This window comes from Rana temporaria, chromosome 6 (genome assembly GCF_905171775.1).
Source record: "Rana temporaria chromosome 6, aRanTem1.1, whole genome shotgun sequence".
Taxonomy (NCBI): domain Eukaryota; kingdom Metazoa; phylum Chordata; class Amphibia; order Anura; family Ranidae; genus Rana; species Rana temporaria.
The window spans coordinates 208,015,637-208,038,971 of record NC_053494.1 but is presented as its reverse complement, the minus strand read 5'-3'; the positions used below and the strand labels follow the sequence as shown (position 1 = coordinate 208,038,971).

The 23,335-nt window shown below is 45.5% G+C and overlaps 1 protein-coding gene across 2 annotated transcripts in view; it reads right to left on the bottom strand.

Annotated features, from left to right (window-relative positions):
- USP37 (ubiquitin specific peptidase 37) overlaps positions 1–23,319 on the bottom strand; it is a 49,630-nt gene extending 26,311 nt beyond the window's left edge. The window contains exons 1-12 of one of the 2 annotated variants that reach the window (XM_040358181.1): positions 23,031–23,319; positions 19,778–19,971; positions 15,072–15,243; positions 13,901–13,998; positions 11,417–11,589; positions 10,004–10,078; positions 7,487–7,581; positions 5,508–5,589; positions 5,104–5,262; positions 4,025–4,156; positions 3,767–3,890; positions 355–557 (exon numbers count right to left, since the gene is read on the bottom strand). In XM_040358181.1, the coding sequence (XP_040214115.1) occupies positions 355–557; positions 3,767–3,890; positions 4,025–4,156; positions 5,104–5,262; positions 5,508–5,589; positions 7,487–7,581; positions 10,004–10,078; positions 11,417–11,589; positions 13,901–13,998; positions 15,072–15,243; positions 19,778–19,933 (1,469 nt within the window). In that variant the 5' untranslated portion in view covers positions 19,934–19,971; positions 23,031–23,319. The remainder of the gene's footprint in view (positions 1–354; positions 558–3,766; positions 3,891–4,024; positions 4,157–5,103; positions 5,263–5,507; positions 5,590–7,486; positions 7,582–10,003; positions 10,079–11,416; positions 11,590–13,900; positions 13,999–15,071; positions 15,244–19,777; positions 19,972–23,030) is intronic. The other variant, XM_040358182.1, reaches the window with a different exon arrangement.
- Positions 23,320–23,335: the final 16 nt, after the last annotated feature.

Here is a 23,335-nt window from a genome sequence, read left to right as displayed (position 1 = left end):
GGCGACAAGTTCTATTGACAAAACGCCTGTAGCAAACGCTTGTTGTCGCGCAATACGCGCGTATCTGGCGTTTTACATTGATTTCAATGGAAAACCAAAAACGCTCAAATACGCGCATATCGCGCGTATTGCGCGACAGAAAAGGGTCCAGAACTTCTTTTGACTACAGGCGATGCGCGTCAGGCGCATCAGCGTTCAGATGTGAACCATCCCCATTGACTTTCATTGCTTTTCGTCCCTCTGGCGTTTGTTCGCGTCGCGCTACATGCGACAAAACGCGAAGGTGTGAATGGGGTCTTAAAGGTTTGAAATTAAAAAATAAAAGTAATAAAGCATGCAAATATATGTGCATACATTTTACAGATGATGGAATGCTGAGCCTCAAATTCAAAATTGTTAATGACCGGACAGGTGTAGACACGGGTTGCAGCGATGTCATCTATGGCTTTGACTCCAGAAGCGTCATCGGAGGACAGTTCTGACTTCCAGGTTTTGTTCAGCTTTCCCATGTCTTCCTTCAGCTGATCAAGGCACTGGCCCAAAAATTCATGGGCATCCTAGAACAATGCAACTCCGTGTTAAAGCGCAACTCTGAGCAAACACCAAAATAGGCAGATGAAATACATACTGTATATGGGAGCTGCTTTACTTGCCAAAGGATCTGGCAGGTACAGTAAAGGGAGAAGCAACAGACGGGTGAGCTCATTTGTTAATCTGCTCTCATATCAGCATTTTCCTTGTTCCAACATTAGATTTGCAGCACAACTGACTGGTTCTTGTGCCGCTTATTCCTTTCCTGTCTGAGCCCTGCTGTACAGGGACTGCAAGAGGCCGATATTCAAATTCAGGTACTTAAATTATTTGCATTAAAAAAAATGACATGTATTAAAGAGTCCACTCCTCAGCTAAAATGGTTTTCAATTCCCCTTATACCATTATTGCGGTTTTATGCTGAATAAACCTACTTGCAAGCCCAACGAATCCTGCGTTGCTGCATAACTGGTCCTGTGCTGCCAACTCCTGCATGTCATTGGGAGCCGTAACAAGCATCCCGATGATGCAGCGGGAGATCCATCGCTGGGACATGTAGTTTTTTTATGTTGCCATAATGCTAGAAAGAGTTCTTGCAGTTTCCCCTGCTGAATAAAACTGCTGCCTATTGGTAATATGTGATAAAGGCATCCCCAGTGGCTGCAGGAGAGAATAGCCTATATGGCAGAAGTTTCTTAAAGTGAAACTTTAGTCAAAAAATAAAACCCTGCTAGATCACTTCAGGCCGGGTCCTTTTGCAGGAAAAGCTATGTAAAGCATAATAAGTGCCTTTACTGTTTAAAATCAAGTAAATACGCTGTCTCGCCCAGCACATGCTCAGTTGCTTTTTCATTTTTAGGCACTGTGCCAAATTTGTAGAGGTTGATTTGCTGGGCAGTCTACAGATTTAATGCTGCTCAGGACTCCGGGCTTCAACAAAATGGTAGCCTCAAGCAAGATGAAACAGGAACAATGCTGGAGGCAAGTTACAGCACATGCAAATTTTGGTAGCATAATTATTAAAGCGGCCATAATTTCACTTTTTATATACAAATACCCCTGTAATACACAAGCTTAATGTATTCTAGTAAAGTTAGTCTGTAAACTAAGGTCCGTTTTGTTAGGTTGTTACAGCATTTAGACACTTTATAAAATAGAAATTGACTGGGGCCATCTTAAGTGTGGGCATCATGAAGCCAGACTGTATGACTTCCTGGATTTCAGCCTTGCAGATCTCGCACATGCTCAGTGCTGCACAAGCAGTGCAATAGGTTTCAGATCAGGTTTCAGCACCTGTACTGTCCAAGTCACATGATTCTTCGAGACTGGGGAGTGCACAGACTCCTGGAAAGTTACACCCACTACATTCCCAGGAGTCTGTGCAGTGTAGGTTAGGAAGCTTAAGAACCTAGGTGCAGGAAGTGGGAAGATGAACTATTCTGCCTAGCAACAACACTTTGAAGGCATCTAAAAAAAAAAAAAAAAAAAAAATTCTTAAAGGACTAATGACATTTTTTAAAAACTACTGATGTAATGTTATATTTATGGGTGGAACTCCACTTTACTGTGGAATGTTTCTTGCTAAAGATGTTTTTATCAAGTTGTTTGGGGTAAAGTTACACTTTAACAGCCTTACCTACTATAAGAAGTGGCCTATACATCACCAATGTATGATAACAGATACAAGGAGCACTGGCATGGCAAAACAAAAAAAAGTGACGAATGCCAGTGTGCAAAGTAGGTTTACTTGACCACAGCAACTGTCCCTTTGCTGAAATTTACGCTACACGCTTCTTCATTCTCTTGGCAGGAAATTAAGGGAATTTTGGGTATACAAAGCAATAGTGACTCATCAGGGGTTCTAACCCTTTCTCACAGTTGTTGCTATAACCCCAGTATTTTCTAGTTACTATAGACAATTGTCTTTCAGGTAAAAGTGGGGATCACCTCTAAAAGCGGTCCGATTGGTTAAGCCCGGGAGCAATCAGATGCTGGCGGTAGTTGGGTATGGAGAAGAGAGGCCAAGAAGGCCGCCACAGTATTATTATAGATTTTTAACTATGTACCTAGCCACTAATCATGTCTGAGGCTGTTAAATTTTTTCAATCATTGTCAAACATTTGGATTCTTTATGTGAACTCTGATGTCAGTATTGGGAACTCACCTTTCGCACTTCCATGCCACAACACACACAAAAAAAATAAAAAATATATATATAGTGTGTGTGTGTGTGTGTGTGTGTGTGTGTATATGTGTGTATGTGTGTATGTGTGTATGTGTGTATGTGTGTATGTGTGTATGTATATATATATATATATATATATATATATATATATATATATATATATATATATATATATATATATATATATATATATATATATATATATATATATATAAATAAATACATGTACCTTATTTACTCATGTATATTTTTTACTTGCATTGTATTTATCTGTATTGTTATATGAAATAAATCCTTTACAGACACACCGTGCATTTTTACCTCCTTTTTGCATGCTTCGTTCAAAGTCCCAAAGCCCTCTTGTTTTTTTCCATCCGCATCAGGGATGGAGGCAATGGACCCATATGTCCTTTACCTCATTTAAAGTCCCAATCTCCTTTCCCTTCCTTAGAAGGCCGCCACCAGCCTCTATAACCGAAGCAACATCATGACTTAACTGGTTCCTGAGACATAGTAAATTTTGTTTGCTAACTTTTATTTCTATTACAAGGAATGTAAACCTTCCTTGTAATATAAATAAGGATGACAGGTCCTCTTGACCCAAGGGGTAAAAAAGACTACATATCCATTTTACCTTTTTTTTTTTTTTTTGCTTTTAAAATGTAAAGAGGACACGTCAGCATTATTTCTAAAAGTGATAAAAAAAAAAAAAAAATTGTTATCTATGGTGTTTTTTCGCATTAAAATTCATTCATTTTTTGCAAAAAATAAAAAGGAAAAAAAATGCGTTTGAATACTGCAGCACAAATACTGTGCGACATGTGGGTCTCAGCTAAAAAAAATTATATACATAGGGGTTCCAAGTAATTTTCTAACAAAAAAAATACAAATTTAAACTTTTAAACAAAAAAGTTCCAGAAAAGACCTGGTTAGCAAATGGTTAAAGTGATCAGCTAATGACCAGAGGTCCACGATAGAAAAAGGTTTGCCGAATTGTCACATAACTCCATATTCCAAATCACATATACTGTATAAACCCGGGTTACTCACATTCTGCATGTAGCCCGAAAATCGCTCGGCTGTGGCAGAGATGGCACTCTTAACTTTTTTCAATAAATCTTTCTTCATTTCAGCACTGCAGACATCCTTTTTGGCCAGCAGAAAGGCAAAGCGTCTGCAACACAAATCGCAAACTTTATGGTAACTGGCCATATGTAAGCAGGTTAAAGTGCTATAGTGTGAATTACATGTGGGGCTTTTAGCAAGTATTATCCTTCAAAAAGGCACTTCTGGAAAGCAGAGCCATACCTGAGTAAAGCATTCATCGGGATCCTTTTGTATGGAATACCTTGCTTGAGCAGATCAGTAGCAAATGGCTGTAGAGAAAACAGGGACTGCAGGATTGCATTCATGTAGCAAGTGTTCCCCAGGTTGGAAAAACTGTGGAGAAATAACAAAATATAACTGTTAATTTCTGTAGACTGTGCTGACGGCTAGGGCAAAACTACCCAATTTAGTGCCAGTAATAAAAGAGACTATCGCAGCATAAACCTAAGAAAACTTAAAGTGTTACTAAACCCAGGAGCCTGCATTCACTATATCTCGTCTCCCACAGTACATAGAAATTTTAGTAAATATAAAACTGCTAAATACCTTTTCTCATTAGCAGTATATAGCAGTCTTGTGACTTCTATCAGTGTCTGGTTAAAGTTTGTAGAAGGAGTTTTCATTCTCATCTCACTGCATGACCCCAGACCCTCTGTCTGGACAGTGCAGAGTGCCTCCAGGGCTCTGTACTATCAGCAGATGGATTGGGGACTGTGGAAGGGGAGGACCAGAGAAGAAGGGATCAAACAGGCGCACAATGCGCAGGTCTAAACCCTTAGGTCCCACAGCGAGTACAACAAGCATGCTTTACTGTAGGGTTGTCCCAATACCACTTTTAATACCGAGTACAAGTACCAATACTCCCCCCCCCCCCCCCCAAGTACTCGCCGATACCGATACTTTTTTTTTATGCCATGTGACCGAGGCACGTGCCAGTATTTTTTTTACAATGCTTTCTTGGGGGGGTGGGGTGGATGGTGTGGTGTCAGTGTGTTTTTTATTTACATTTTTATTATTTTTTACAATTTGTTTTATTATTTATTTAAATTTCTTTCTTTTTTTGCCCTTTTGGGGGGCTTTGGTGAGATATCAGGTGTCTTAACAGACCTCTGACATCTCCCCTTTGAGACAGAAAAAGGGACTGAGGATAGAGATTCCCCAGACCCTTTTTCAGCTGCACTGAAGGTGAATGGAGAGAAAACAGCAGCTCCTCTCCATTCATAAACTGAAGCATGTCTGCTGCAAGCCAGTACATTGATGGCAGGAAGAACTGTACCTACCCTTGTAGCTGTTGAGGTTGGGGGTGATTGGAGAGAACCCGTGATTTATTCCATCCTGTGTAGTCCTGATTGGGTCGCAGTTTCTTCACAGACAGAGGGCTGGGCTGAGAAGGGAGGACCAAGCTTCTCTTTGCAGAAGGCTGGGTAGATCCACATGACCTGTAAGAGAAGGTAGGAGATAGTGCTGCTAAATGCTTCTCAAGACATCCTTCATATCCAGTCTGTAAAACAAAACTATTTGTTGCCCAAATCTTCTCCCCATCTGCTTTCTGCAAGAACAGCTGTTGCTTGTAAATAGCAATGCAATTAATTATTTATTTTTATTTTTTTAATGCTCTACTGAACAAGGCTGTATGAATGTAAACATTTAGAATTTTTTTTTAAGCGAACTGGAAAGACCATACCTGTCTGAATAGGTGTTTACTGGGGAATAATCCTTCGAAGACGACCTGCTGTAAAATGATGAAGACTGCAGTGGCATTAATCCTGAAAGAGGCAATATAGAATACATTAGAACCCTACTTCTTAACCTCCCTGGCGGTATGATTCTTTCAGAAAAAACATGCTGAAAGCGGTACCATTATTTGCAAGGAAATTTGGCGTTTTATATTGTAGGTCTGTAATTTTTAGAAATAACTCACTTAAATCTGACCAAACAAGATTCTAATAGGCATCCCGGGTATGAGATTTTTTTAAAAACAAAATTATAAATTATAATATAATAAATAATTATAAATAATTATAACAAATAATAATATAATTATAATAAAAATTATTCAATAATGTAATCAAATCAAAATCACTGAAATTTTTTCAGTTGCAGAATTGTCGCTGTCATTATTTTTTTTTTTTATGACGAATTTCCCCACAAATCGCTATCGCACAATTCTGCAAGTGATTATAATTTATTATCGCTGTTTTTTAGCTGATCTAAAACTATTTTTGACATAAAGGGACACTTTTGGTTGCTATGGACAATCTACAGTTTGCAGGGAGAAAGAAACGTTTTTATTATATAAAATGACATGCATGACACAGGACAGACCACTAGGGACAAGGGGGGTGTGTTTTTTTTACATACAGTACTGTAATCTATAAGATTACAGTATACTGTATGTAAAGTGTTTGTTTACTTTTTTGAATTTGGCGCCGTTCTCCGTCCCCGTGCGTCGTAACGTCGCAGGGAACGGAGATCGGCGTCACACGGAGGCACTGTGTGAATCGAGCGAGGTCCTGCTCGCTCACACAGCGCGGTGGCATCGCTGGATCCAGGGACAAGGTAAGTAAACCATGCCTGTGGATCTAGCGAGGCAAGCCCGAGTCTGACTCGGGGTTACCGCTCGCAGCAGGAAAATCTAACCCCGAGTCAGACTCGGGAATACCGCCAGGCAGGTTAAAATTGACATGCACCCAAATACTAAGAGGACGACCTCCAAACAACCGTTCATGAAAGGCAGTTCTACAATATAAAACTCTCCATTCAAAACATCTATCTGACATTTTACAAGTCATATTTTTTCTTTGCCATTTTTTCCCCCCCACAATAGTGGAGTTACCCTTTAACATAAGTTCCAAAAGTGGAACTTGCATGCATCCGCCCCCCCTCCGGGGACCAGTTTATGACAGGTTCCCTTCCAGGAGACGGGCCGAAGCCCGGTCTCCCGGAAGTTTGGCTACCCTCCTCCTTCCCCCGCTGCCGAGCCAATTGGAAAGCGCATGCGCAGTAGGGAAGCAGCAGTGAAGCCGAAAGGCTTCCCTGCCTGGTCCCCTTAACAGGAATGCCGGCGGCAGCACCAAGGAATTGATCCCAAGATGGGCTGGGGTGCCGACATTGCGGGCTCCCTGGACAGGTACGGATATTAAAAGTCAGAAGCTGCAGTATTTGTAGCTGCTGACTTTTACATTTTTTTTTGAGCTGGACCTCCTCTTTAAGGCTTCCTGAATAAGATAGATCTGGGAAAAACGATTTCCAGACTAGTGATATAAAGTAAATATTAACCCCTCCCCACCGGAGGTAGGCATATAAGTAGCCTCTTGGCAGGTGGGCTTTAATGTCAAAGGGCCGCAGATGTGTATCCCCATGTAAACATTTTCCTGTGCAATAAGCGGCGGGTAGCAGAAAAACTTCCGGTGTATATTTCCGAAAGGGTGCTTGCCGATCATGTGATAGTTGTGACTGCGTTTATTACAGCATTCACATGATCAGAAAGCCCACCTCCGGGCATTTAGAACCTCTTAAAAAATGGGCCAGAAAGTGGCGCAAGGGGTTAAAACATGTCCCATCAGTACATAAGCTACAAGAGGCCCTTACATTACAAGCAAGATTCCCTTGCTTCAATGTGCAAGTGAAACAAAAAGGCATGCATATGGTAGTATATTGTACCTGGTCGATTTTCCTCCGCCTGCTTCAGATTTAGCTGCTTCTCACGGCTGCTATTTAGGAACTTGCGTCCTGGATCAGTTAAGGCCTTATTGGTGCTGAGAAGAATCACAGATCAAGAAGCGCAAAGTTAAAATGAAGTAAGATCATACACTTGTAAGGCCAATAAAGCTATTGTTTAATCACAACAAAAGCAAGCTTGCCAAAATGATGGGAGCCCAGAGAATAAACCGTGCAAACAAATCCTTTGGAGGTGAACAGCGTGCCATATAAATCCCGTGCAGGTAAGTCACACAAGCCTGATTATTAAAACAAGAATGGAGACAATGGTATGTAACAACGTTTAGCTAGCTAAGCAACAACTCATTACCAACGATATGGTAGTTGGAGAAGAGGGAAAACCAAAGACACCTGTGCTGACCACTGCCCATGGCAACCAATCACTATTTTTCCTTTTATGTGTTTGAAGGAATTCCAGGTCAGCTGTTAGGCTGCATTGACACCTGAGCGTTTCGTTTTCAGGCACAAAGTCGCACGTTTTTGCTGCGATTTTGTACAGGTCATCAAGGTAAAAAAGCCTGTAATCTGCCCAAAAATAAACTTTTTTGAGCTTCAGGTGACAAAACGCTCAGAGGTGAACAGGAACAGGAACTTCACACTCTCATTCAACATACTGTTGGCATTAGTAAATAGATATGATTTTCTATCGTATTTACTTGTTTTAAACCCTGATGGGTTTTACTTTCTCTTTCTCCCCCCTGCTAAGTAAAAGCATAATGGGCTAGTATGCATTGCATACTAGCCCATTACATGCCACTTACCTGTAAAAGAATCCCGCGATGTCCCCGCATTCATCTACGCCCTCTTCCTTCCGGGGGCCGCAACTCCAACTCTGTGACTGGCCAGTCGCTTGGGAGCCATCAGTCACGGCACTTGCCATTGAAGAAACGTCACATGACATTATCGGGTCACTACAAGGTAAATATCTCCTAAACGGCGCACGTTTAGGAGATGATATTTACGGTACCTATAGGTAAGCCTTATTATAGGCTTACCTATTAGGTACAAGTTGCACAGCAACCACTTTAAACTTTTTTTGTTATATTTCTTCAACTACTTCCTGGTTTTCATGTCTAGGCAAATAATGTCAGGAGGGTGGGAAGGGTTCTCTCAGCTAAGCACACCCTCCTGCCCGCATGCCAGAGCTAAGGGCAGAGGAATTCCAGGAAGTAAATACTACATAAATCATCTGCCCCTACCCAAGATGGTCCAGGCCAGAAATAGGGGGGTGTTTTTCAATATTAAAAATTAATTGGTGTTTTTTTTTTGGTGCTTAGATGCAGTGTAGTTCCACCACACAAACAGCAGTACTCGGCTCCGCCACGGCATTGGGTTTGATTGACAGCAGCTGGAGCCAATGGCTGTGCTGCTATCAAACTATCCAATCAGGAACCAAGACACCGGCTGGAGCAGGTGTGCTCGTCCCCGGCACATGAACGATCAGGTAAGTATAAGGGGGGCTCTGGGGGGAATAGAATGCACGGAGGTGAAAAACTACGAGGGTTTACAACCCCTTTAACCCATACTGAAAAAATAAACATGATTGCCATGGACAGCAGTCTCTCTCTCACCCATGAAGTCCAAAGTCTCTCTAACAAAAAAAATGTGCAAAACCCATAGCCAGACCAAACTTTTCTACACTCCAGTGGACCCAATACCAAGTTTTACCATTTAATAGGTGGCCTAAAAAACAAATGCTAAAAAAAATAATAATATAGTGACAATAGAATAAAATTTCCAGTCCAGTTATCAAGTCACACCAAAAGATAAGGCTTCAGTTAAATGTAGAATGGACTGAAAGGTGTAAACAGAAAAGGGGTCAGTTAACTAGGAAGGAAAACCAATTTTGTGTGCACAAAAAAATTTAAATAAAGAAGTTTTATTTTAAAGAACTATAAAGAAAAAGAAGGAAAAAAAAAAAAAAGCGTTGCCCATACAATTTAGAATGTGTGAATTTTTAAAAAGGACTCTTAAATAGGTCACAATGTCACTATAATAATTTGAATCTAAAGTGTGAGGATTTCGCATTTCTAACCAGCAAACATTAAGCAATATTATTATGGTACAGGATTTATGGGTTATCAGGTATGGGCAGCTCCCCTGTTTGCCCTTCTTTTTAAAACAAGCCCCCAATTATCCCGTCTTTCATCAGACACCTTTACTCAAATGAACAAAAATAGAACAATGGACGAAACCACCGATCCAAAGAAGGTAATAATGTGACAATGATAAAAAATGTAAATCACACCATTAATGAACCACAGCTGTGAGGTTGAGCTTGACAAATGGAGTTGAAATTTTTCAGCAAAATAGATTAGGAGGAAAAAATAAAAAATAAAATGTGTGAAAAAATAAATAAAAAATATCTGTGAACAGCTAGAGCCTGAAGACAAGCAAATCAAAAAGACACAACTCCAAGCAACCCCTAGACCCAACCGGTTGACTTGTGACTCTACATACGTAGTTGAATCATTCTCTTTAGGATAATCTTCTATGTCAGAGCTTGGCGACTGCATTCTCTTCCTTTTTTCACTCCTGCGAGTGAAACACACAGTTCAAGTTGACTCGGGAACCCCCCCAAGTCACCTATATGCAGCAAGATCAAACTTGTCTAGTTTGCAACTTCAAACTGGTCTAAAACATCCTGTGAGCAGCTGGGGGATGAGCCACTTCCCAAAACCTAGGAGTACCCACTTACCTCCTCAGAGGTGGTGCCAATCCTCCTCTTCTGGGGTCCCTCAGCGTCACTCCTGGGTCCTCCTCTTCTTCTCGAGTGCCCCTCTCCCTCAGGACACCCATGCAGGCACGCTCCGTTGTCCTGCTGCATCTATTGACACAAACATCAGGACTCGGCCCTGCCCTCCCTCTTCATTGAATTTGATTGACAGCAGCGGGAGCCAATAGCTGCGCTGCTATCAATCTATCCAATCAGGACCCGACACATTAGCTGGAGCGCTCCTCCCCATTGCTGGAAAGACCAGGTTCAGGCTAGTAAAAGGGGGGCAGCATTATCACGGGTGGTTTTTCACCTTAAAGCGGAGGTTCACCCTAAATTTTGACTTTGGCTCAAGTAAACCTACAGGCATAGACAATAACTAATCCGTTTTTTTTTTTTTTTATAGCGATCCTTACCCGAGTACTGCAGCAGTTTCTCTCCTGTCCATCACTATTCCCCGCGGGAGTGGGCGTTCCTAATCACAGGCTGTGATTGACGTGCTTCCGATCGGCGCATACTACGCGTCACGAGTTGCCGAAAAAAGCCGAACGTCGGTGCGGCTCTATGCGGCGCATGCGCACCGACGTTTGGATTCTTTCGGCAAGTCATGACGCGCAGTATGCGCCGATCAGAAGCACGTCAATCACAGCCTGTGATTAGGAATGTCCACTCCCGAGGGAAAGCCGGGGGTGAAAAGAGCCGTATAGCGGTATGTACGAAAAAATAAATAAATAAAAAAAAAACTACAGCATACTGTGGGTCTCATAGGCTGGCTACATGTATTGTTTTTTTTTTTTAGGGTGAAAAACCGAGGATTTGCAACCCCTTTAAACTTCACTCACCCTGTGGCGTCTGTAAAGCATTGCACCCATAATTAGCAGATCAAGTGCAATCTCAGGCTTGTACAGACTGTCAGTGCAGCTGTCTGCCCATACCTTGCACGGGCAAGAAGTTACTGAATGACAGGAAGCTTAATGGACTACCTAGAGCGCTCATCAAAGTGGTAAACTTTAAAAAAATAAGGCTACAGATTTCTATTAAAGCCCCCACCCCCATTACCCATGTTTGTTAATAGACTGGAAAGAAAATTGCAGGGACAGGGCACTTATTTACGATTAAGGTTTGGTCTGTGATCTTGGTTATGCATGTTTTCATACTTGGTTTCGGTTAAGCCGGTCCGATGTGGAGTAGATGTTACAGGCCCACTTCCACCTCGATTTGGTGTCATAACATTCAGCGAGGGTTTTCCAGGCACTCGTCCGTTATTAGTAATTTGTTTTTTTACTGGCGTTTCTTCCTTGGTGTCAAAGCTCACTCTTTTGGGAGGAGTCTTGTAAGGAGAAAAAAAAAAAAAGAAGTATGTAGTCATTTTCATTTGCTGCAGTGCGTTCACATATACCTTTTTTATTACTCAGTATAAAAAACATTTTCCCTTCAAATAGGGATATACATTAGAGCAGATGTCCCCTGAAAAAAAATAATAATAATTATTAAAAGCCAGCAGCTACAAATACTGCAGCTGCTGACTTTTAATATTAGGACACTTACCTGTCCTGTAGTCCAGCGCTGTCCGCAGCAGATCGCTCGTCACTCTGCTGCCCCCACCACCATCCTCGGTGAGGGAACCAGGAAGTGAAGCGCTCCGGCTTCACTGCCCGGTTCCCTACGGCGCATGCGTGAGTCGCACTGCGCCGTGCTGACTGGTTCCCGCTGTGTTCTGAGTAGCCGAGTGTATCCCAAAAAATGACGGGGGGGGACCTGACACCCTGCCCACAGACTGGGTGGCCGGAAGTGGGTGCAACTACCTGTCTTTAGACAGGTATATGCACCCCCCTCCCCCCTGAAAGGTGTCAAAATGTGACACCGGAGAGGGGGGAGGCTTCCGATGAGTGGAGGTGGAGGGTGGAGCTCCGCTTTAATATATTTTATTTCCAATACCATATCCCCCCGCCCCCCTTGGAACATTCTTTAGGTACTTTTAACCTCACTATAATTCGTCAGTTTGAACAATTTCCACTTTTCCCATCTCTTTGGTATTCCATGTTATATCTCACTTCTATTTTATCGAACCATTCTCCGATTTTTGAGCATCAGACTTTTTGCGGCATTCATCATGCGTGCCATCATCGAGTTTCTATATTTCTTTTAGGGATATCTACCCCATGGAATAGACATGTCCATGGTTCCTCAGGCAAATCTATGTTCGTGATCTCCTTAATATATCTTAATATTTCCTTCCAATATGGCCTGATCTCAGGGCAACCCCACCATACATGGGCCATGGTTCCCCGTTTGTTTACATCCTCGTCAACACTCCGTTGTTTGTCCCATTTGATACTTTCCTAATATTTCGGGAGTTCTATACCACCAAGTTATACACTTAAAATTAATTTCCACTACTGCATTATTTACTGATGATCCATGTACATTTTTCCCACTTCTTGGTTCTTTCCTCGCTTTACCAGTTCCCTCTCTGAGTTTTTTTTATAACATTTCGAGACCTCAACACCCCCCCCCCCCCCCCCCCCCGGAGGATTTTATAGATCCGAGATATGTTCTAATATATATATATTAGTGCTGTCAAGCGATTAAAATTTCTAATCGCGATTAATCGCATTAATGTCATAGTTAACTCACGATTAATCGCGCGATTAAGGAGGTTCACCCTTTAAAAAAATTTTTTTTTGTTTTCTTATTTATTTATTTATTTTTTTATAATATTAAATTGTGTTTTTTTATTTTTTTACATTTTGATCACTTTTATTGCTGTCACAAGGAATGTAAACATCCCTTGTGACAGCAATAGGTGCTGACAGGTACTCTTTATGGAGGGATCGGGGTCTAAAAGACCTCCGAGCCCTCCTTTGCACTTCAAAGTATTCAGATCGCCGAAAACGGCGATTCTGAATAACGTGTACTTTTTTAAATCCGGCGCCATTGGCAGCCGAAAAACCCGGAAGTGACGTCATGACGCTGCTTCCGTGGTTTCAATGCGGAGACTGAATCAAAGCCGTTTACGGCTTAGTGTCAGTCTCTGCCTGAACACAGAACGCTGCGGATGGAGGATCGGGTCTCCCGGTGGGACGGGAGGCTTGGTCAGAGCGGCGAAAGGCGGCGGGGGGGGGGGGGGGGGATGTCCCCTCCCGCTCCTCCGGCATAACAACCGAGCGGCTTTTAGCCGCATCGGTTGTTATGTTTGGATAGCCGATCGCCCGCTCTAAACAACGGTACCGGGATGATGCCTGCGGCTGCAGGCATCTTCCCGGTATAACCCCCCCGAACGTTAATCGCGCGATAAAAAAAATTACGGCGTTAAAATGGGTTTGTGTTAACGCCGTTAATAACGCGTTTAACTGACAGCACATTATATATATATATATATATATATATATATATATATATATATATATATATATATATATATATATATATATATATATATATATATATATATATATATATATATATATATATATATATATATATATATATATATATATATTCGATGGTGGTTTGTTTACATATACTTTAACAGTAAGGACACCATGCCTATAAACTACACACAAATGGTGACAGACCCACTGTATTCATCCACACTAAAACAGTAATCAATATCTCAGCTATAAAATACGTAGGCATACCTGACTTTGGTGGTTAGTTAATGGTCTGCTGCTGTCTCGCTGGGCGCTTCTGTTTCCCAGAATGCAGCCAAAACTTCCAGATCCTTGAACTGGTTTTACTGGGAAAAGAATATAACATTTATGAATACAAAGTGTTTTCTTGTAGAAACGATCAAGCAGCTTTCTAGTAATCTGTCCGATTCACTTCTTCATTAAAGTCACAGGCAGGATGTATAATTTTGGAGCAAACTTTAACGATTTCAATGCCATGACTTGGTAATGAACAAGATAAAGTGCAAGCATAGCCTTACAGGTACAATAATTTAGGGCTGCAACTTATGATTATTTTCGTAATCGATTAGTTGGCCGATTATTGTTTAGATTAATCAGTTAATCTTAAAAAACAAAGTGTGGTGTATAATTTAGTTAATATGTAAAAAAAAAAAAAAAAATAGAAGGCAATTTATTCTTAAATATCTCTATGCAGTGGTAAATATAAATAACCAACTATATGGATAGGAAGTAAAATCTCAATTCACTCTGTGAACAAACAGACAGGAGAGATATACTGTATATACCATTAGAGGTTGAATCTGGTAAATATAAAGTGTAAATAAAATGTAAATAAATAAATAAATAAAAAAAAAAAAAGTTAAAAACTATTATATGCTGTCCATCCTTCCTTAAAAAAAAAAAGTCATTTTAAGAACATTCGTTTGATTTTCTAATGGTTAATGGGGTAAAATTTACGTTTGATTTAAAAAATTTAGAAAAGGAAAACTTCTTGGTCAAAGGAATTTTCAGACAGTGTATGTGGTTTTCAATCAGAAATTACTTTTATTTTAATACAGAATGTTAAAAGCAAGTGAAAATTTCAAACATTCGGCGAATGTACAAAGATTTTTCGTATAAATATTCTAGTCTGAAAATGGATCCTTGTGGTCAGCATAAGGCTCGGTACACACCTATGCAGTTTGATTTTGATCCGTTTCTGCAGTGCTTCTAGCTGTGCGTTTTGATTTTTGCGCATGTGATTTTGCTGCGATTTGCATTTTTTTAATGCGTTTTTTTTTGGGCAATTTGTTGTTGGGCAGATTAAAAAACAATAAATTATATATATATAAAAAAAAAAAAAAAAAAAAAGAGTATAAAAGCTTTAATGCCCATCCCCCTTAAAAAGGGTCTCCCTTACCCGTTTGAGCCTTTTCATGACTAATGGTCTCCAGAAAGTGTTTCAGCTCCTCTGCATCTTTGCTTGCAACCTTATCAATGGTCAGAGAACTGGTATCCTTCAACGTAACCAATAACCTGCTTTGTTTCACTCCAGCCGGCCGCAAAACAACATTTTTAATGTTCTGATGGAGCTACAAATGTAAAATTGGAACAAAATTGTTAGTTTTTTTTCTTTTACTGCATTAAAATAAATGACTAGCTCTGAAAAGTCATGAAATAATTCCACTGTGCCGAATTTACAGCCTTAAAGCTGAAAAAAATATATTAAAAGCCAGCAGCTACAAATACTGCAGATGCTGACTTTTAATATTAGGACACTTACCTGTCCTGGAGTCCAGCGCCGTCCGCAGCAGAGGACGAGCGATCACTCATCACTCTGCTGCCCCCACCGCCATCCTCAGTGAGGGAACAAAGAAGCTCCGGCTTCACTGCCCGGTTCCCTATGGAGTCGCGCTACGCCTGCCGATTGGCTCCCGCTGTGTACTGGGAGCCGAATGTTTCCAGAACACAACGGGGGGGGGGGGGTGGCGCGACGGGAGGTGACGTCATGCCCACAGTTTACCCGAGACTGTGTGGCCGGAAGTGGGTGCAAATACCTGTCTTTAGACAGGTATCTGAACCCCCCTCCCCCCTGAAAGGTGTCAAATGCGACACCGGAGGGGGGGAGGGCTCCGATCAGCATGAGTTCCACTTTAGGGTGGAGCTCCGCTTTAAGCATTTACCGACCGGCCGCAGTACATATACGGCCCTATTGCGCGAAACGACGTACCTGTACGCCATTTTGCGCAATAGCCTGCGGGGGGGGGGGGGCGTGTGCCAATCAGCAGGTCGCCATCGCTCTCCAGAGAGCCAGGACAATAACCTGCCAAAGTAAACAAGGCAGATTGCCGTCCTGTCAGGTATGAACAGAAAGATCTTGTGTTTCTGCTAAGCAGAGACACAGATCTTTGTTCATACAGCGAGCCCATCCCCCACACAGTAAGAAAGCAACCCCTAGGGACACATTTAACCCTCTGATCTTCCCATGGTGTTGACCCCTTTCCTGCCAGCGTCATAGGGACAGTGTGTATTTTTAGCACTGATAACTGTAATAATGTCTCTGTGTCCCAAAAAAAGTCTGAAAAGTGTCAGTGTCCTATTTGACAGGCGCAATGTCACAGAAAAAAAAAAAAAAAAAATGTATGAAAATGCCATAAATCTACCCCATAGTTTGTAGACACCATAACTTTTGTGCAAACCAATCAATATACGACTACTGGGATTTTTTTACCAAAAATATGTAGCAGAATACATATTAGTCTAACTTGATGAACTTTTTTTGGGGCATTTTTACAGCAGAAAGTCAAAAATATTGTTTTCCCCCCCAAAATTGTCTGTTTTTTTTTTTTTTGCGCTATAAACAAAGACAGAGGTGATCAAATACCACCAAAAGAAAACTATTTGTGTAGAAAAAAAAAAAAAGGCATAAATTATGTTTGGGTACAGCGTCGCACGACTGCGCAATTGTCAGTTTAAGCAACACAGTGCTGTATCAGAAAACATGGCCTGGTCATTATCCGCTTGCAGTCCCACCCCCCCCTTCAGTTAGAACACACCCAGGGAACATAATTAACCCCTTCCTCGCCCCCTAGTGTTAACCCCTTCCCTGCCAGTGGCATTTTTATAGTAATTAATGCATTTTTATAGCACTGATCGCTATAAAAATGCCAATGATCCCAAAAATGTGTCAAAAGTGTCCGCCATAATGTCGCAGTCACGATAAAAAAAAAAAAAAAACGCAGATCACCGCCATTACTAGTAAAAAAAATATATATTAATAAAAATGCCATAAAACTATCCCCTATTTTGTAGACGCTATAACTTTTGCGCAAACCAAACGTTTATTGCAATTTTTTTTTTTTTTACGAAAAATATGTAGAATACGTATCGGCGCTGACAAGCCATTCACCTCTGCAGCTAGGGGTTCGGATCCCGGTCTCAGCTACATGTGAATTGAGTTTGGTGGTCTCTGCCCGGCTCCCGGTGGGTGTGCTATGCGAGGTAAGCTTGCGCTTAGTACGCCCACCCCCCTCCCGCAAAAACCCCCACACTTACACGCACTCGAAATTGGGTTAACATGCACGCACTCTGACCACGCGGTCTCTAAAAAAAGAGGCGAAGGACTAACGGGGCTGGTTGAGCGGGCTAGATCCTCTCACTCCCTTATAGGGAGTCCCTCGGCCCCGTTGGGCTTCAAAGCTGAGCAGGTAGGGCGGGCTGTGTGGGAGGACCCCCTCACACAGCCGCCATTGCCACCCGGGGCATGGAGAAAGGTGGCAAATTGCCTCTGGGGGAGGCCTGCCTAGTCCCAACTCCTGCAGTCCGGCTCCTCTCGGCGCCTTTTTTTTTAGATTTTTGGGGGATATTTATTATAGCAAAAAATATTTTTTTTTCAAAATTTCACTCAATTTTTTTTTATAGCGCAAAAAATAAAAACGGCAGAGGCTCTAATGACACTTAAATGTTTTATGCAGAATCAAGTTATAAAAATAAATATTAACAACAACTTCATCCGTGCCCAAAAATGCAGCCTGCCCATGTCTCCACATTGCAGCCAAATGTCCCCACATTGCAGCCAAATGTCTCCACATTGCAGCCAAATGTCCCCACATTGCAGCCAAATGTCCCCACATTGCAGCCAAATGTCCCCACATTGCAGCCAAATGTCCCCACATTGCAGCCAAATGTCCCCACATTGCAGCCAAATGTCCCCACATTGCAGCCAAATGTCCCCACATTGCAGCCAAATGTCCCCACATTGCAGCCAAATGTCCCCACATTGCAGCCAAATGTCCCCACATTGCAGCCAAATGTCCCCACATTGCAGCCAAATGTCCCCACATTGCAGCCAAATGTCCCCACATTGCAGCCAAATGGGTGATCTGTCTATCAAAGTGCCCGGACAAGGGGGAGGGGCTGGATATGGGAACACAGCTATTAAATTGAAAGCTGTAATGTTCCCTGCGCTTTGAACAACCAGGTGGCGGCAACAGCGCCAACGCAACTCGCCTCTCCATGCTCGCCCTCCCCCACCTGCTCCCAGGCAGCCCACACTCGCCAGCCGTCAAAATTTACTCGCAAAATGCGAGCAGGCGAGTGTAAATTTTGAGGGCTGATGTAAAGAAGTGAAGACGGCAGGTAAACGGGTATAACTTATGTAGGAGGATCTGTTTCGATATCGCCTGAGGTCAGTCACTTGGCTGCGTATATGGAAGGGATTACAAAAGGGTCATTTCACTTTCATAATAGAATGATAAATCATGTAATCGCTGCACCAGTTTTTCCTGCAGTTTAACCACTTCCATACCAGGTACTTACGCAGCTTCCCGCCCAAGCCAATTTTCAGCTTTCAGCACTGTCGCACTTTGAATGGCAATTGCGCGGTCATGCTACACTGTACCCAAACAAAATTGGCGTCCTTTTTTCCCCACAAATAGAGCTTTCTTTTGGTGGTATTCGATCACCTCTGCGATTTTTTTTTTTTTGCGCAACAACTAAAAAAAGGCTGAAAATTTGGAAAAAAAATTACGTTTTTATTTTTTTCTGTTAATTTTTTTGTAAATAAGTTTTCTCTTTCAATTACGGGCACTGATATGGCGGCACTAATGGGCACCGATGAGATGGCACTGATGGACATCGATGAGGTAGTACTGACGGGCACAGATGAGGTGGCACTGATTGGCGGCGCTGGTATGCGACACTGATGGGCACACATAGGCGGCACTGATGGGCACACATAGGCGGCACTGATGGGCACACATAGGCGGCACTGATGGGCACACATAGGCGGCACTGATGGGCACACATAGGCGGCACTGATGGGCACTGGGCACTCATGGGCGGCACAGATGGGCACTCATAAGCGGCACAGATGGATACTTATGGGTGGCACAGATGGGCACTGATAGGTGGGCACTGGGCATGGATGGGCACTGTGGGGTGGCACTGATGGACACTGGGGTGGCGCTGATGGACACTGGGGTGGCGCTGATGGACACTGGGGTGGCAGCACTTATTTTTGCCAGGTTGCCAGTCAGTGCCCATTTGTGGGCACTGACTGGCATCTTTTTTCTTTATGCTTTTTTTTTTTTAGACTTTTTTTTATTTTTTTTGCCATTTTTTTTTTTTTTGCCCACCCTGGTGCTCCAGGGTGGGCATCCCTGGTGGTCCAGTGTGGCGATCCGAGGGGGGGCTGCGCTGATAAACAATCAGCGCTAACCCCCCGTCAGGAGAGCCGCCGATCGGCTATCCTCTACTCGCGTCTGTCAGACGCGAGTGAGGAAGAGCCATCGACGGCTCTTCCTGTTTACATCGTGATCAGCCGTGGTTGGACACGGCTGATCACGTGGTAAAGAGTCTCCGCCGGAGGCTCTTTACCGAGATCGGAGATGCAGGGTGTCAGACTGACACCCCGCATCACCGATCGCCGCGATGCGCGCCCCCACGGGCGCGCGCGGCATGAAATCCTGCAGGACGTTCGAGAACGTCCTGTCAGGATTTCATAACCACTTCCCGGACGTAAATCGGCCATAGGCCGGGCGGGAAGTGGTTAATGTTATTACAAATTACTTCCCCATTCCCGTCACTCAGCTGTGAATTTCTAAAACTGGCAAACCAAAGGCTCACCTGAAATCTTGCGGGTACACCTCCAGCATTGAAACTCACGACGAGGATGTATTTGTTGTCTTTTTCCATAACTTCACAGCTGCCTTCCTTCCACTTCGATGTCCCCATATTCAGGCAGTGGATCCGGATGGAGCCCCTCAGGCTAAGGGAAGCCATTTCCGTAGATTAGTAGAGATCTCAAACAAACGGGCGATCTGAAGGGTGGAAGTGTACAGGACAAATAAAGCCAAATGTGTATCAGCTTAAAGTGAAACACAAAATGTATGTGTATAGACACACTATATTACCAAAAGTATTGGGACACCTGCCTTTACACACTTTCCTACGTTGGGGGGTGTGTGTATATATAGATATATACACTGATAGGGATTTGGTTATACCGGGATCATGGATGAGGACACAACTATGATCCCGAGGTCAATATTTTAAAGCCCACGATTCGCTTTCATGTAAAAGTATTCCCGAGCGGCTGGGTCTGATTGACTACATTGGAGCCCAAAGGAGAGATGGGGGACTAATAGTAGGCTCGTGTAGTTCCCTCGACAGAGGGGGGTGTCAGGCTCTCGGGGGTTCCCTCGACAGAGGGGGGTGTCAGGCTCTCGGGGGTTCCCTCGACAGAGGGGGGTGTCAGGCTCTCGGGGTTCCCTCGACAGAGGGGGGTGTCAGGCTCTCGGGGTTCCCTCGACAGAGGGGGGTGTCAGGCTCTCGGGGTTCCCTCGACAGAGGGGGGTGTCAGGCTCTCGGGGTTCCCTCGACAGAGGGGGGTGTCAGGCTCTCGGGGTTCCCTCGACAGAGGGGGGTGTCAGGCTCTCGGGGTTCCCTCGACAGAGGGGGGTGTCAGGCTCTCGGGGTTCCCTCGACAGAGGGGGGTGTCAGGCTCTCGGGGTTCCCTCGACAGAGGGGGGTGTCAGGCTCTCGGGGTTCCCTCGACAGAGGGGGGTGTCAGGCTCTCGGGGTTCCCTCGACAGAGGGGGGTGTCAGGCTCTCGGGGTTCCCTCGACAGAGGGGGGTGTCAGGCTCTCGGGGTTCCCTCGACAGAGGGGGGTGTCAGGCTCTCGGGGTTCCCTCGACAGAGGGGGGTGTCAGGCTCTCGGAGTTCCCTCTATAGAGGGGGGGGGGGGTGTCAGGCTCTCGGAGTTCCCTCTATAGAGGGGGGGGTGTCAGGCTCTCGCAGTTCCCTCTATAGAGGGGGGGGGGGGGGTCAGGCTCTCGCAGTTCCCTCTATAGAGGGGGGGGGGGGGGGTGTCAGGCTCTCGCAGTTCCCTCTATAGAGGGGGGGGGGGGTGTCAGGCTCTCGGAGTTCCCTCTATAGAGGGGGGGGGTGTCAGGCTCTCGCAGTTCCCTCTATAGAGGGGGGGGGGGGTGTCAGGCTCTCGCAGTTCCCTCTATAGAGGGGGGGGGGGGGGTGTCAGGCTCTCGCAGTTCCCTCTATAGAGGGGGGGGGGGGGTGTCAGGCTCTCGCAGTTCCCTCTATAGAGGGGGGGGGGTGTCAGGCTCTCGGAGATCCCTCTATAGAGGGGGGGTGTCAGGCTCTCGGAGATCCCTCTATAGAGGGGGGGTGTCAGGCTCTCGGAGTTCCCTCTATAGAGGGGGGGCGTCAGGCTCTCGGAGTTCCCTCTATAGAGGGGGGCGTCAGGCTCTCGGGGATCCCTCTATAGAGGGGGGTGCCAGGCTCTCGGAGTTCCCTCTATAGAGGGGGGTGCCAGGCTCTCGGAGTTCCCTCTATAGAGGGGGGTGCCAGGCTCTCGGAGTTCCCTCTATAGAGGGGGGTGTCAGGCTCTCGGAGTTCCCTCTATTGGGGGGGGGGGGTGGCAGGCTCTCGGAGTTCCCTCTATGGGGGGGGGGGTGTCAGGCTCTCGGAGTTCCCTCTATAGAGGGGTCGTCAGGCTCTCGGAGTTCCCTCTATGGGGGGGGGGGTGTCAGGCTCTCGGAGTTCCCTCTATGGGGGGGGTGTCAGGCTCTCGGAGTTCCCTCTATAGGGGGGTGTCAGGCTCTCGGAGTTCCCTCTATGGGGGGGGGGGTGTCAGGCTCTCGGAGTTCCCTCTATAGGGGGGTGTCAGGCTCTCGGAGTTCCCTCTATAGGGGGGTGTCAGGCTCTCGGAGTTCCCTCTATGGGGGGGGTGTCAGGCCCTCGAAGTTCCCTCTATGGAGGGGGGGTGTCAGGCTCTCGGAGTTCCCTCTATGGGGGGGGTGTCAGGCTCTCGGAGTTCCCTCTATGGGGGGGGCGTCAGGCTCTCGGGGATCCCTCTATAGGGGGGGTGTCAGGCTCTCGGAGTTCCCTCTATAGAGGGGGGTGCCAGGCTCTCGGAGTTCCCTCTATAGAGGGGGGTGCCAGGCTCTCGGAGTTCCCTCTATAGAGGGGGGTGTCAGGCTCTCGGAGTTCCCTCTATTGGGGGGGGGGGGGGTGTCAGGCTCTCGGAGTTCCCTCTATGGGGGGGGGGGTGTCAGGCTCTCGGAGTTCCCTCTATAGAGGGGTCGTCAGGCTCTCGGAGTTCCCTCTATGGGGGGGGGGGGGGTGTCAGGCTCTCGGAGTTCCCTCTATGGGGGGGGGGTGTCAGGCTCTCGGAGTTCCCTCTATGGGGGGGGGGTGTCAGGCTCTCGGAGTTCCCTCTATGGGGGGGGGGTGTCAGGCTCTCGGAGTTCCCTCTATAGGGGGGTGTCAGGCTCTCGGAGTTCCCTCTATAGGGGGGGGTCAGGCTCTCGGAGTTCCCTCTATGGGGGGGGGGTCAGGCCCTCGAAGTTCCCTCTATGGAGGGGGGGTGTCAGGCTTTCGGAGTTCCCTCTATAGGGGGGGTGTCAGGCTCTCGGAGTTCCCTCTATAGAGGGGGTGTCAGGCTCTCGGAGTTCCCTCTATAGAGGGGGGGGTCTCGGGGTTCCCTCAATAGAGGGGGGTGTCAGGCTCTCGGAGTTCCCTCTATGGAGGGGGGGTGTCAGGCTCTCGGAGTTCCCTCTATAGGGGGGTGTCAGGCTCTCGGAGTTCCCTCTATAGGGGGGTGTCAGGCTCTCGGAGTTCCCTCTATAGGGGGGTGTCAGGCTCTCGGAGTTCCCTCTATAGGGGGGTGTCAGGCTCTCGGAGTTCCCTCTATGGGGGGGGGGTGTCAGGCTCTCGGAGTTCCCTCTATAGAGGGGGGTGTCAGGCTCTCGGAGTTCCCTCTATGGGGGGGGGGGGGTGTCAGGCGAAATAGCGCATCTGTAGGTCCTCAGACATGAAGCCTGCGTTGGGCCCCTCGCCCCTGTGGCCCCTCTCACTCACCCAGTAGGGGCACCGGGCCCGATTCCTCCGCCTGTCACACACAGCGCACGATTTGGCGGGAATCTCCCAATCCTCTCAGCGCAGAAGCGAACGTCCCAGTCAGGCGCGGAGTGACGTCATCTGCCTCTACTATCCCGCGCCGCGCACATCGATGACGTCGGTCCTGGTCCTTGCTTTGTCTCTCCCGTTTATTTCCGTACACCGTTTGGTTTTTCGGGTGTGTGGGGAGGTCTTTGGGGGGGGCTGTAGGGCGGGTCCCCGGATTTGAGGAACGCGTGAGCGGACTCCCCCGGCGCGGGTCACGT